This window comes from Sminthopsis crassicaudata, chromosome 2, assembly GCF_048593235.1.
Source record: "Sminthopsis crassicaudata isolate SCR6 chromosome 2, ASM4859323v1, whole genome shotgun sequence".
Taxonomy (NCBI): domain Eukaryota; kingdom Metazoa; phylum Chordata; class Mammalia; order Dasyuromorphia; family Dasyuridae; genus Sminthopsis; species Sminthopsis crassicaudata.
The window spans coordinates 586,311,276-586,323,983 of NC_133618.1; the positions used below are offsets into that span (position 1 = coordinate 586,311,276).

Consider the following 12,708-nt stretch of genomic DNA (forward strand, 5'->3'; position numbering starts at 1 on the left):
ACTAGGCAGGACCCTGGCCAGGCCCAAGTCAGTCTTTGTCCTCAAAGGCTAACCAGGTACTGGAGACAAGAGTGGGCCATATTTCTAATGTTTTCTCTTCCCTGTTCTTGCACAGGAGTGGAGTTTGTGGTGCCCAGGACGGGGTTTTATTGCAAGTTGTGTGGTCTTTTCTACACTAATGAGGAGACAGCAAAGACAAGCCACTGTCGAAGTTCTATCCACTACAGAAACCTGCAGGTAAGAAAGAGGCTTTATGAGAGGTGCTATTTTCTCTATGCTACAGGGCCTTGGGCTCTCCCCAGAGGCAAGGTAGAGCATCCTCTCTTTGGAGGCCTGATAAGACATCCTCTCCCCTGAGGTGGTAGGGGATCCTCTCTCTGAAGTAGGATAGAGGATCCTCTCCCCAGAGGCAGTAGGACATCCAGAGGGGATAGGACATCCTCTCCTCTGAGGTAGGATAGGGTATCCTCTCCCAGAGATGGGATAGAGCACCCACCCTCTTCTCAGAAATGAAATGGGGCATCCTCTCCTCAGAAATGGAATGGGGCATCCTCTCCCCTGAGGCAGGATAGGACATCCTGCCTTCTCCTTTTTCATTCTCCCTCCCTTGTGAAAGCCCCAAGAAGCTCAAACTTAGTGAGGAAAGCAAGTATGTATCTGCCCCAGTCTGATATACATGGCCCAAAACAGACCAAACTGGTTCCTTACAAAGAAGTTGCATGCTAGATTATCAGAGAGATGCCCTTGATTCTAAAGATGGTTTAGAAGGTCATTTCTGCAATCCCACTCCACCCCCCAATTAAATGCCAGGTTTACTCAGTGGGAAATCAGTAGCATCATGACACTGTAGTTAGAAGAATAATAGTTTGTTGAATTGAGCTGAAAGGAACCCAAAGGTCATGCAGTCCAGCCTCTTTCTTTTACAAATGAGGAAGGGGAAGATTTTTCCAAGGCCACCTATGTAGGAAGGAACAGAGAGGATTATAGTCTTCCAATTCCAAATTTAGAGCTTTTTACACTAAACTAGGGAACAAACTGTTGCAGGTTGCACAGGGGATCATGACACTAAAATTCATTGCTAACAATTCCTACAGACTGCAAATGGCAAGTCAATTCACTTCTTCAACTCTAAGTTAACCGGTAGCTACAGTTATTATAGGTTAGAAAATAGAGGCAGCTAGGTTGCAGAGTGGATAGAGCACCAGCCCTGAATTCAGGAGGACCTGAGTTCAAATTTGATCTTAGAAACTTTACACTTCCTAGCTGTGTTACCCTGGGCAAGTCACTTATCCCCGATTGCCTTAGGGGAAAGAAAAAGAAAGGAAAGAAAATAGTCATGATTAAAAGCAGGACTTTTTCACAGATTTGAAGGGGTATGATATATCTGAACATCACAACAGAGTACCTGCTCCATGCCAAGTAGAAAGAGGGGAAATGAAAACACAATTTGAGCTCCTGAGACAAAAGGGAGAAGTGTAAGATCCCTTGACAGAGAATGTGGGATGTCATAGAGAGAGTGCTGGGTTAGGAGTCAAGAGAAACATAGATTTGAAAGCAGTCTATGCTGTCATTTGATTCCAGGCATGTCACTTAATCTTTCTAATTTGCAATTTTCTAATCAGTAAAATAGGGTTGAGAATAATTATCTACAAGACTATTTTGAACAATTCTCCAAGTGTCATCCAAGATCCTCTAGGAGTTTCCAAGACTCTTTTAGGGGACTTATTTACAATAATATTAAGGTGTTTTAATTTCTAATATGGCAAACATTGATAGATATAATGCATAAAGTTCTTTAGGGGAGGATCTTTGATATTTTTAAGAGTATAAAGAAGTTCTGAGACCAAAAAATTTAAAAAGTAATGGTGGTGAGGATCAAAAGAAATGATGTATGTAAAGTGCTTTGCAAACCTTAAATTAGGTTTAGTATATTTCTAGCAACTGTTACCATTCTTTAAAATTAATATTATTCATTGTTCAATTTCCACAAAACAATTCTTCTAAAAAATTAACAATTTCATTTTTACTAGAATCTTAGGTTGTCGGATGATTCTTTAAAGGCCCATATAGCCTAACTATATATTTCTGCTTAGCAACCCTGCTGTGTCCTGTGTTCTGATAAGTTGGCTTCTGATATTAGCTGGAGCCCCCTTTTACAGCTGTTTAGTAGAAAGCAGTCTGTGTCGGAGGCCAGGAAGCTTTCAAGCCACAAGAGACCTGTAGCTATTTCTACTCCAGACACTTGGGTTATGTGATCTCACTTAAAGGCACCACTAGTGACCTGTGGCAGCTTATTCTAATTGCAGGCCAAGTACCAAGGAGAATGTTAACAGCTTCCTGAGTTTTGGCCAAGTGACAATTAGCATCATAGTTTGTAAAGGGCTATTTGATCCTAGTCCAAAAATCTAAAGTAATTTGCCATCTTCATGTCATTCCTGAGTACAGCTGCTTTCAAGTTAAGGGATCTCCAGAATTTTAGAAATCTATAAGCTTCAGGTGGGCAGGAATTATGCTTTTTCTAAAATCTGAATATCCCTCAGTAACTGAGCACAGTGCTCTCTACAACACAGCTGACTAGTAAGGGTTTTTATAAATAAGTGAGTAAATGAATGAATGGTGCCATGCTCCTGCTGCCCAGCCCAAGTCTCCCTTATGGTAAGAGATAGTTATAGCCTGTCCCACTTGAATTGAACTGGATAGTTCTTGGTTAGTTACCTTCTCAAACTACATCTGTCCTTCACCTTTTCCTTTACTCTTTACCTCCAAAAGAGGTAAAAGAGTCTGACTGCCCACAGGGCTACCCCACTATCTTTCCAAAGCAATTTGGAAAAATTATTATGATACTGGACCCCCTGGGCAGATTTTTAAGCAGGCACATGATGAGGGGTTCACGAGATCATGAAGTTTACTAAAATTTTCAGCTGTAATTCGCTATAGTTTAAATTCTTCTTTCAAAGACACCTGAGTATCTTCCTCAGTATAGTTTCCTATTGCTACAATTTTCAGGATATTTTTTGTGTAATCTTGCCACCCTTTCAACACCGCCCCCCCAATCTCATGTGTAAACCACGCAAGTCAGAGGAGCAGGTATCGGCTGTCTCCTCACTTAGAAAAGGCACATTATGATTAACCTTGGCCTCCTCCATATGCAATAGAGAGTGTGTCTGACTGTGTGCAGTCCAGTACTGGTACCGATAGGGGAGAAAAGGAGGAGAAAGGAGAGTTATGAGCTGATCAGTAGAACCAGTGGGGACTAGAGTCAGGGGGCAGCTTCATTCTTTCAGTGGTCTTTATGGTAGACTGACTAAATGGTCAGGTACATGTATTCTTGTTATAGTTCCAAGGAGACTAGTGAACCATGCATGGATCCAGTTATGTCTGTAAACAAATAGTATTTGCTAGGCCCTAGTACCCAGGAAGCATAAAGAGGTTTAGAAAAGTCATTCTCTTACATCATCTTTGTATTATAGCCTATATTTGATGAATGGCTACATGTGAATATATCTTCCAAATAGCTCTGTTGACTTACTCATTTGTAGTTTCCATCCATCCCCTTCATTGTGGTATGTACTTTGGGATAATAATGTATCCTAACATGTATATATAATGCTTTAGATTTACAAAACACTGACAAGTACATTTTCTAATTTGACCCTCAGAGCATTTCTAAAAAGTTCTTGATACTCATTTAAAAACAAATTTCAAATTCCTTTCTCAGGTCAATGTTGGGCCTTTCTATATAATGGAGATTCTAGGAGGAATTCACTAATAGGAACAGGAGATAGATTATCATTTTTTTTTTTTTTTACAGTTGAAGGAACTAAGGTTCAGAGAAATAAAAGAGATTTGCCTTGAGTCATACAGATAATAATGGACACTTTTGACTTCTAGTCCATTACTATAACTGACTTGTTGGTAGAATCAGAGTACTGGATGAGGAATCACCATTTTTCTTACTATCCCTCAATATACTAAAGCAAAATGCCCAAGTATAAGAAAATCTGTCTAATATTTTTAAAAAGCCCCAAAATAAATACCCCCCCAATAACAACAACAAACAGCCAAATTACTAGTAATGTTAAGGAATTAGGGTCAGAGTCTCCATTAAGATCTACAATGCTTATTGGGCCCGTTTACTATCCTAACAGCAAAGAGGTGACAAAAGCCTTAAACTGTGTCTCATCATAACAAAACCAGCCCATTCCTACTTGTCCCAGTTGCCTTTCAAGTCCCCTCAAGAGACAAGGTTATTTGACTAAAGAGTGACTTCACATTTTCCTTTCTCTTTAAAACATGGATCTCCCTGGTCAAAAGACTTTGGCAGATATTTTAGAAGTTAGTTTGAAGATAGGACATGATATGAATTTTACCACTTCTCAGTAACATGCCATTCTTTAACTAGGGATCATCTTGATCCAAAGAGGAGAGATTTATGGAAATATAAATGCAGTTGGTCAACAGTCATTTACTAAGCACATATTATATTCCAAGAACTTGTCTAAATGCCAAGAATATAAAGACAAGCAAAACTCAAACCAAACAAAACCCATAAGCATTGGCTATGCATAGATTTTTTGACTTAGAGCTGAAAAGGAACTTGGAAACTGGTACAAGATAATGTTTGAAAAAGTAGAGTAATATCAAAGGAACAGTGGATCAATAGATATTTAGTAATTTGCTTCTGTATGCCAGGTACTGTGGTCAAGAACTGGGAAGGTACAAAGTTTAGAGAAGAAAGAGTCCTAACAGTGAGGATTTATAATCTAGTAAAGGAATCAGAAATCAGAACAAAGAGCAATAATAAAGAAAAGCTGTTTTGGCACTTTGCTATTAACTTTTTATGTGGGATAGGCTGAGAAATGGCACAAAGGAATGTGAGTTCATTGTATGTTCTTGGCACATTTGATTAATCTGACCAAGAAATCCAAATGTGTCTGGTGGATAACAGGAGATGAAGCTGAATGTTAAGGAGGTGGCAAGTTGTGGAGGGCCTTGAATGACAGGCAAAGGAGTCTGAACTTTACTTGGGAGATAATAGGGAACCAAAGAAGATTTTAAGCAGAGGAATGATATAGGTCTGTATATAAAAAACCATTTTGGCAGTAATGTGAAGAATTAAAGTGGGTTGGAAGTGCTGCAATGAAGCTATGTAGTCTACTCCTTCCCTAAGGGGGTAATGGGAATAGAAGGAAGGAGAGAGGGAAGGAGGGAGGGAATGAAGGAAGGAAAGAAGGAAGGAAGGAAAGGAAGAAAGGAAGGAAAGGAGGGAAGGAAGGAAAGAAACAAGCATTTCTTAAATATGTATTAAGTAAATATTTCTTAAGTATATATTCCCTCCCCCCCCCCCCCGCTGGGGTTAAGTGACTTGTCCAGGGTCACACAGCTAGGAAGTGTTAAGTGTCTGAGATCACATTTGAACTCTGGTCCTCCTGAATTCAGGGCTAGTGCTCTATCCACTTCGACACCTAGCTGCCCCTCTTAAGTATATTCTTAATATATTCCAGGCACTATGATAATAAACACTTAAGGGGTTAAATACCAATAAATATAAAAATAACTCCTGCAAAAAATCATTTATTAAGCTCTCAATATGTGCCAAATATTGTACTAATAAATAAACACTAGGGATTTAAATACCTGATAAAAAGAAAAACTAATCCCCTCAAGGAGTTTACTTTCTAATAAAGGAAGATAACCCACAAAAGGGAACTGGAGAGGAGAGGAATAATGATTCCAGGAGAAGGGACTTAGTTTTGAAATCAAATAAAATCAACAAGAACTTAAGTTCTTACTATTTAACACACACTCTGCTAAATGTTAAGGATATAGATATAAGCAGAAATACAGTTTCTGTTCTCAAAGAATTTACATCTAATGAGAGAAAATAACACATAAATGGAAGCTGTAAAGGATAGGGCTGGTGGTGGAGAGGTGAGAGAATACTCACATCGAGACATGATGGAGAAAGTCTAGGAAGTCAGGAGAGAAAACTGGAGAGGAATGAAGATATGACTGGCCTGAGCATCCTTCTTAAAATGAAAGCTCTAGGAGAAGCTAGCCAATCAGAAGAAGAGGCTACAGGAGTATTTCCAAACTCCAGGGTTGAAATGAACTTCCAGAGTGAACAGGTTTCTGTGACCTAGTAGCAAAAGTCCAGAGAATCAAAAGTACAGCTTGAAGAAGGCAAGCCTGAGTCCTTCCACACAATGGAGGCACTCACCAATGGGAGCAGGAATTGGACTTTACAGAGGGATTTTCAGAGATTATTGGTTGCTCCTAGTGTAAAGGATGACATATTAGCAGAGGCATAGTTTGAAGTCTGGAGTCTAGGAGCAAGGCTGGGAGGAGAAAGAAGAAAAAAATAGATGTGAGAGGATGAATAAACGGGACTTGGCAGGTGATTAGATTTAGGAAGTAAAGGAGAGGAAAAATAATCATGAAGTTTAAGAGATAGGGCAGAGTATGAACAATTTTAGGGAAAAGGATAAGTTCAATTTTAGACAAAGAATTTTAAAATATTAGTAGGACATAAAGCTGAAGATGTTCTATAAGTAAATAGAAATTCAGATGCTGTTGATCTCTGGGGCTCTTGCAGAATATGAGTTCCTGAAACTTAAAAAAGAAAGAAAATAATAAATTTTTATTGTCTTTTGTTTCTACTTTGTAGTCATCCCATGATATACATCCCATGATATACACCTCCCCCATCTCAAAAATATAAGCAAAAAAAAAAAAAAATCAATGATTGCATTTGACCATGTATGTGACATAATCCCCTTGTATTACATTTCTCCATTTCTGCTGAAATGAAGGCAATGTATGACCCCCAATACAGGGGTTTTTTGGTAAAATCCTGATTTATCCCTGATCCCTTTGTTGTCTATCTACTATCCTTGCTCCTTCTGAGGCCTTCAACTCCCCCTGGCATGCGAATACTTTGCAGAAGAACTCTTTTCAGACTGATAGGGCGAGATGATGTCTCTCTTCATGGCCTTTGTTAATGATAAAAAATAAAGAACCCACATTTACTTAGTACCTTAGAATGTTTAAAGCACTTTGCATACATTATTATCACATTTGAGCTTAACAAGCTTGTGAGGTATTACTCCTACTATCATTCCTATTTTAGATGACACGACTGGGGCTTAGATAGGCCGATTGGCTTGGCCATGCTCACATAATTAATAAGTATCAGAAGTAAGATCTGAACCCAGGCCTTCCTGATTCTAAACCAAGTCACAATATTTACTAGCACTGGACTGGAAATTAGGCAGTCAGAGTACAGTTCTGGATCTTCCACTTGTCGGCCACATGAGTTTTTAGGCATGTACACACCTCTTGGTCTCAATTTTCATAGCTGTAAAATGAGATAATAATGACTGTCCTGCTTACCCTTTAAGAGTTACAATGAATTTGAATGATGATGAAAATATATTTTGTAACTGTCAAGCACCATGTATATATAATTTGTTATTATCTAGTACTTAGCACAGGGCCTAGTCCAAAGCAGGTGTTTGGTCATCCTCCTGGAACTGAATTTGCTTCTCTTTCCTATCCCAGAAGTACTTGTCCCAGCTGGCAGAGGAAGGCCTAAAGAGCAACGAACAGGGCAGCAGCCCCAAGCCAGACGACTGTGCCATTGGAATTGTGCCCCACTTTGAGAGGAAAAAGCTCTGACCCCTCGGAAGCAAGAAGAGTAGAAATGAAGGACTGCCAGTGGTACCTTCCTGATCTCCAAGTCAAGCCTGCTGCATCTTCTCCTTCGTCTTGAGGAAGGAAAGCAAAGGACCCGTTGTTTGGTTCCCGGCCCAGAGAACCAATCGAAATGCTCCCCCCAACTGTTCCCACAACCAATCAGTCCTGGCACACAGAGCAAGCAGAGCTGCATGTCCTCTCTGTATGTGTGCGTGCGTGTTTCTCTCTCTCTCAAACCTTTTTTCTGACTCTCACCTGACTTTCCTTGTGTTCTGTGCCCACATCCTTTTCCTTTTCATAAAATCTGACTCCTCAGGGATTTTTAACAAGGTTTAAATTCTTGATGGGATATAACACATCAGGCCAAAAGAAGGGTGGGTTATCCGGGGGAGGGTCCTCAAAGAAAAATGTCTATGTAAAAAGATACTTGAATGAAATAGTATTGATCTTTCTGCTTGCTGTTCGTGGCTTGGGATAGCCCAGCTAGAGTGCCCAGAGCTCTAGAGCTAGAGTAGACATCATCAAGAAAGGCAAGGGATAAATTCTCAAGGAGCCTGATTAAATCTACTCCATTCTTCAATTGTCTGGCCAAGCCACCATTTTTAGTAACCTGTTTTTAAAGATCTTTCATCCAGTTATTCCGAAAGTTCATCAGCTTTATGTCTTAAATTAAAACGAAACAGGCTTTGAAAGACACCCAACAAAACCTTCCTTCTGAAAGCTCAGATAATTTCCCTCCAAATTAATCCCTTTCTTCTTTCCACTCCCTTCCTTCACCCCAATTTGAGGAGAAATGAGGGCCTGTTTTATTTTGGAAAGTGGATTTGGTATGGATTCAGTTGGATTACAATGAAGCATACACTTCCTCTGCCTCCAGCTAAAATAGCAGTTGGTGTGTGTCCGGGACAAATGACTGCCTTAAAGTGGTGCTTGGAGTCCGATTGAGAAACACCAAAACAATGAAACTGCCAGCCAAGATTCTGTCCTTGACTCACCCGAAGGTGCCTGCATGCTGGGGTGTCTGAGTTGCATTCTTTTCAAAAACTTCCCAACCCATTGATCTGAAGATGCCCCCTTGAGTTTTGGGATCTGCTGAGGAAGAAAGAGGTTGCTGAACTTAAGTCTAGCTCTTGAGGGTTTGTCTTGGTGACCCTTTGCACCTGGATTAGGGGAGCCCATAGCTAGCTGGGGATGATCCTCTTTGAAGCTTCTTGCCATGAGGAGTTTAATAGTTTCTACTCAAACTCGTGGCAGATCTAAGGTGACCAAAAGGGTCATTCCTACATTAGATAGATTTCATCTTCCTGGGCCAGAAGCTTGCTCAGTTGCTACATGGTCCCAGGCTAGTGAGTCAGTAATTCCCTGTGTGGAATTTTGTTCCTGGATACTTTTTGCAAGGTTCCCAGTTCTGTGAGGGTAAAACTCAGAACAGTATAAAGTGGCATTCTGTTCTGTCCTTGAAAGTTAAGACACTTTTGCAAAGCTGATTTGATCTTCTTGGTCCTTCAAAATGCAGGCAGTTAAAGAAATCTTTAGAGATTCCCAGTATTTGGTCTTATCACCCCCAGCAGATATAGAATGAGAGAATTATTAATTTCTTATGGTAGATTAGAGCTCGGTGGACATTTGGCCACAAGGTCCAGGTCTGAACCACCAATATAAGACAAACACCATAAACATGATAAGACCATGGAATAATAAACTTTGTGCAAAGGCAGCCAGAGAGGAGTTACAGTCCTGTGTGTGTATAAGAGAGAGAGTTTCAGGAAGGAATTAAAGGAAAATAAACCAGTTTGGACGTGTCCAGGTCAGGGCTTTACCAAAGCTGAAATGCCAAATTTGTCGTTAGAACATTTTAGCACCTCAAGGTTGAAGGTTGGTTTTTAAGAGACCTGAAAGGGTTTGAAGGCTGGGGCTCCATCCAGACCTATTCCCCTGCCACCACACATCACGAATCCAGTTGCCAAAGGTAGCCTGTGAACAAGGAATGCTTGTACTTATGTCCTCAGCACTAGCTGTTCCTTCCTTTCTGGGAAATATCCTGACCTCATATGTCTCTATCTTGCCATCACAGAGAGGGGAGGGGATACATTTCTTAGTTTTTCTAGGGTTGTGTCACTCACTAAACCAGATTGGGATAAACCTTACACCCTCACTATCAGAAAGCTGTTGCAGAAGATCATCTCTGCAGTTCATTCTCCCTCCAAAGTGAGAAAATCCCCTGCCTTTGCCTGTTCCATATGGCAGGGGTTTCTGTGGAAATTTGTACTGGCTGCTCCCCCGAGGAACTCTTCGGCCTTCCTTGCTGATACTATGTCCATGGTGGGGGTGGGGTACAGACTGTTCACCAACTATGTTTCTTAAGGCTTTTTTCTCTTTTACTCCATCAGGATCCTATTTACAAAAGATTTCAGGATATACATGTGTACATATATACATATATATTATATATTTTTATACAATACCATTGGCATGATTCTTCACCAATCTTCATAATTTGCACTTTTTATTTCTATATGTATTAAACTCAGTACAGTGTTAAAAGCAGCCCAAGCAAGTTCTTACTCTGTTTAAAAGGCGCTTTTCTGCAATGTTTGTTGATCACTTCCAAGTGCCCCCACGGGGGCTCAAAAGCATTTACCATTTTTAGCAATAGATACATTTGTTCCCTGAATCAAATTCAGGCTTTAATATTACAAAGACCTGCTTTTTTAAAAAACCAAGCTCCCTACCCACCCTGTCCCCCAAAAGAAAGCAATATTCAGTCACTGCTCCCCACCCCCAGAAATTCAGCAAATAAACTGTTGGCTTGAACACTAGTTTAGTGTAGTTGTAGCATCGGGCCGGTATCATCAGGGTTTTCTACTTGTGAAATATCTGAGGCTGTGATCTGTTGAATTATACTTGAACTGGACCAGAACATATTTATTGAGCTTATAAAAATCTTGTTAATTTAAGCTTCAGCTTGTAAATGGTTGGAATTTGTTGAATTTTGTTGAGTGTCTTATGAGTTGTCACTACTTTTACTGATCTGTGTAACTGACCGCAAAGTGTTTTGAGGTGTTTCATAAAAAAATGAAAAGAAAAAAAAAGATTTTAATAAAGGTAATTTGAAAGCCTTTGAGTGAGTAATGGTGTTGGTGGATATTCACAGGAACCAATTTCCAGCTCACTGGGTCATTTTCAGTAAAGACAACATGATTTCGAGCCTTCTTATAACTGGAAAGGTTTGAGAAGTTGAAAGTGACTTCTTTCTTCATATGGAAAGGAGGGCTAGAGTTCAGTTCCTCTGCTAACTACAATGTAAATAATTTATTCACTTGGCAAACATTCATTGAATCAAAGATCTGAAATATATTTTTACCTATTTCCCTGCTTTCAACAGGTATAATACTCAATGTAGACAAAGTAGAGATCTATTCTTAAAGATCCACAAATTCTCTAATTCTATGGGTAGGAGATTCCAATAATCTTTGCACAACATTTGTCATTTTTTTTCTGATATCTAATTTCAATTCTTCTCGCTCAATATTTGACCTGCTTTTGTTCCATCTTCCATTATTATGCAGAGGATCACTCTATTCTCTGGGTATTAACCTGTCAATCTACTCTAAAGTTATTAAATTCTGCTTCATCATTCTCTTCTCCTATCAGCATCAAGCCAATCCCTGTAACTTTTCTCCTAATGTCCAGTTGCCCAGCCCTTCAAAAGGACTAATTTCTGCCTCTGGGTCTGAGCCCTCTTGTTGACATTTCCCTTTAAGTTGTTTGAAAACATGTCCAGGCAGTATGAGATCGCCTATTATTAAACTTGATAGTAGCTCAAGGGAGCGTTCCCATCAAACTGGCTGTTGTATCTTGGGCATTTCCTTGGCCATCTCATTGAACCTATTATGTCTATCCCTCTGCTAAGACCTTTGAGTCCTTCTCTTAGAACCGACCACAGTGTCAAGGGATCAAGCACAAGGCACCAATTCAATCAAACAAATAACCATAACTGGACCCAAAGAGCAGTTGTTGGTGGCCCTATGCCAATATGGAACAAGCATTCTTGTTCCACGAGAATGTGCAGTGAATGACCCAGATCTCTTCTTGGTCTTTGCTGCTTAAATTTTTTTTTTCTCAATGATTTGTACAAAGGCATAGATGACACATTAGTTTGATCTCATCTTGACACAAAACTGGAAGTGACAGATGACATATTGTGTTTCAGGGTAAGCATTGCAAAAATCTAGATAGGTAAAACTTTGAAATAACCATAACTATTTAATAGGGATAAATGTGAACTTACACTTAGGTTAATGGAGGGTCTTCATAATCATGTTGTATGAGAATTGATTGAAAAAAGGGCTGTAATGTATTCCAAAATATTTATGATAGCAAACAAAATAAGAAAAAAAACTGAGTTTTATTCTTGAAAAATGACAAAACATACTATGGATAAGAACGTGATAAAATATTGCACTCAAGAAACTAAGAATATGAGGATTTCAGAGAAACATGGAAAGACATATGAATTGGCTAATGATACTAAGTAAAGAAATCAGAAGTAAGAGAATAATATGCACCATTATTAATGTAAAGGAAAAATATTCAAAGACATAAGAATTCAGATGAATATGATGACTAGTTTGATTGTTGGGTCCTAATTGTGAAACATACTTCTTGTCTATTAGTGGGGAAGTAGTTTACTATGGGTAGAAAATGCTATATATGCTGTCAGATAAGGTTGATTTATCTGTTTTGCTTAATTATTTTTATGCTTGTTTTAAGGAAGATATTCTGGGATCAGAGGAAAATGGTATTTTAGTGATAGTGAAGCAAAAAGCAAAAGCACTAATATAACATTGCAAAAAGAAAATAATGAGCCAAGCAGGTATTAGCAAACGGTATACTCTGGACAAATAGTCAAACTGCACATAGACCACAGAAATAACCAGGAAAGTAAGACTAGGAGTGCAGAGACAGCTGGGCACTGAGTTTTTGTAATCCATGAATATTGATATCATCCCT

The 12,708-nt window shown here is 39.3% G+C and overlaps 1 protein-coding gene across 4 annotated transcripts in view; it reads left to right on the plus strand.

Moving 5' to 3' along the window:
• RBM20 (RNA binding motif protein 20) overlaps window positions 1–10,814 on the plus strand; it is a 227,809-nt gene extending 216,995 nt beyond the window's left edge. For all 4 annotated transcript variants that reach the window (XM_074295574.1, XM_074295573.1, XM_074295571.1 and 1 more), the window contains exons 13-14: window positions 116–237; window positions 7,561–10,814. In XM_074295574.1, coding sequence (XP_074151675.1) covers window positions 116–237; window positions 7,561–7,677 — 239 coding nt within the window. In that variant the 3' untranslated portion in view covers window positions 7,678–10,814. The remainder of the gene's footprint in view (window positions 1–115; window positions 238–7,560) is intronic.
• The last annotated feature ends 1,894 nt before the right edge of the window (window positions 10,815–12,708 follow it).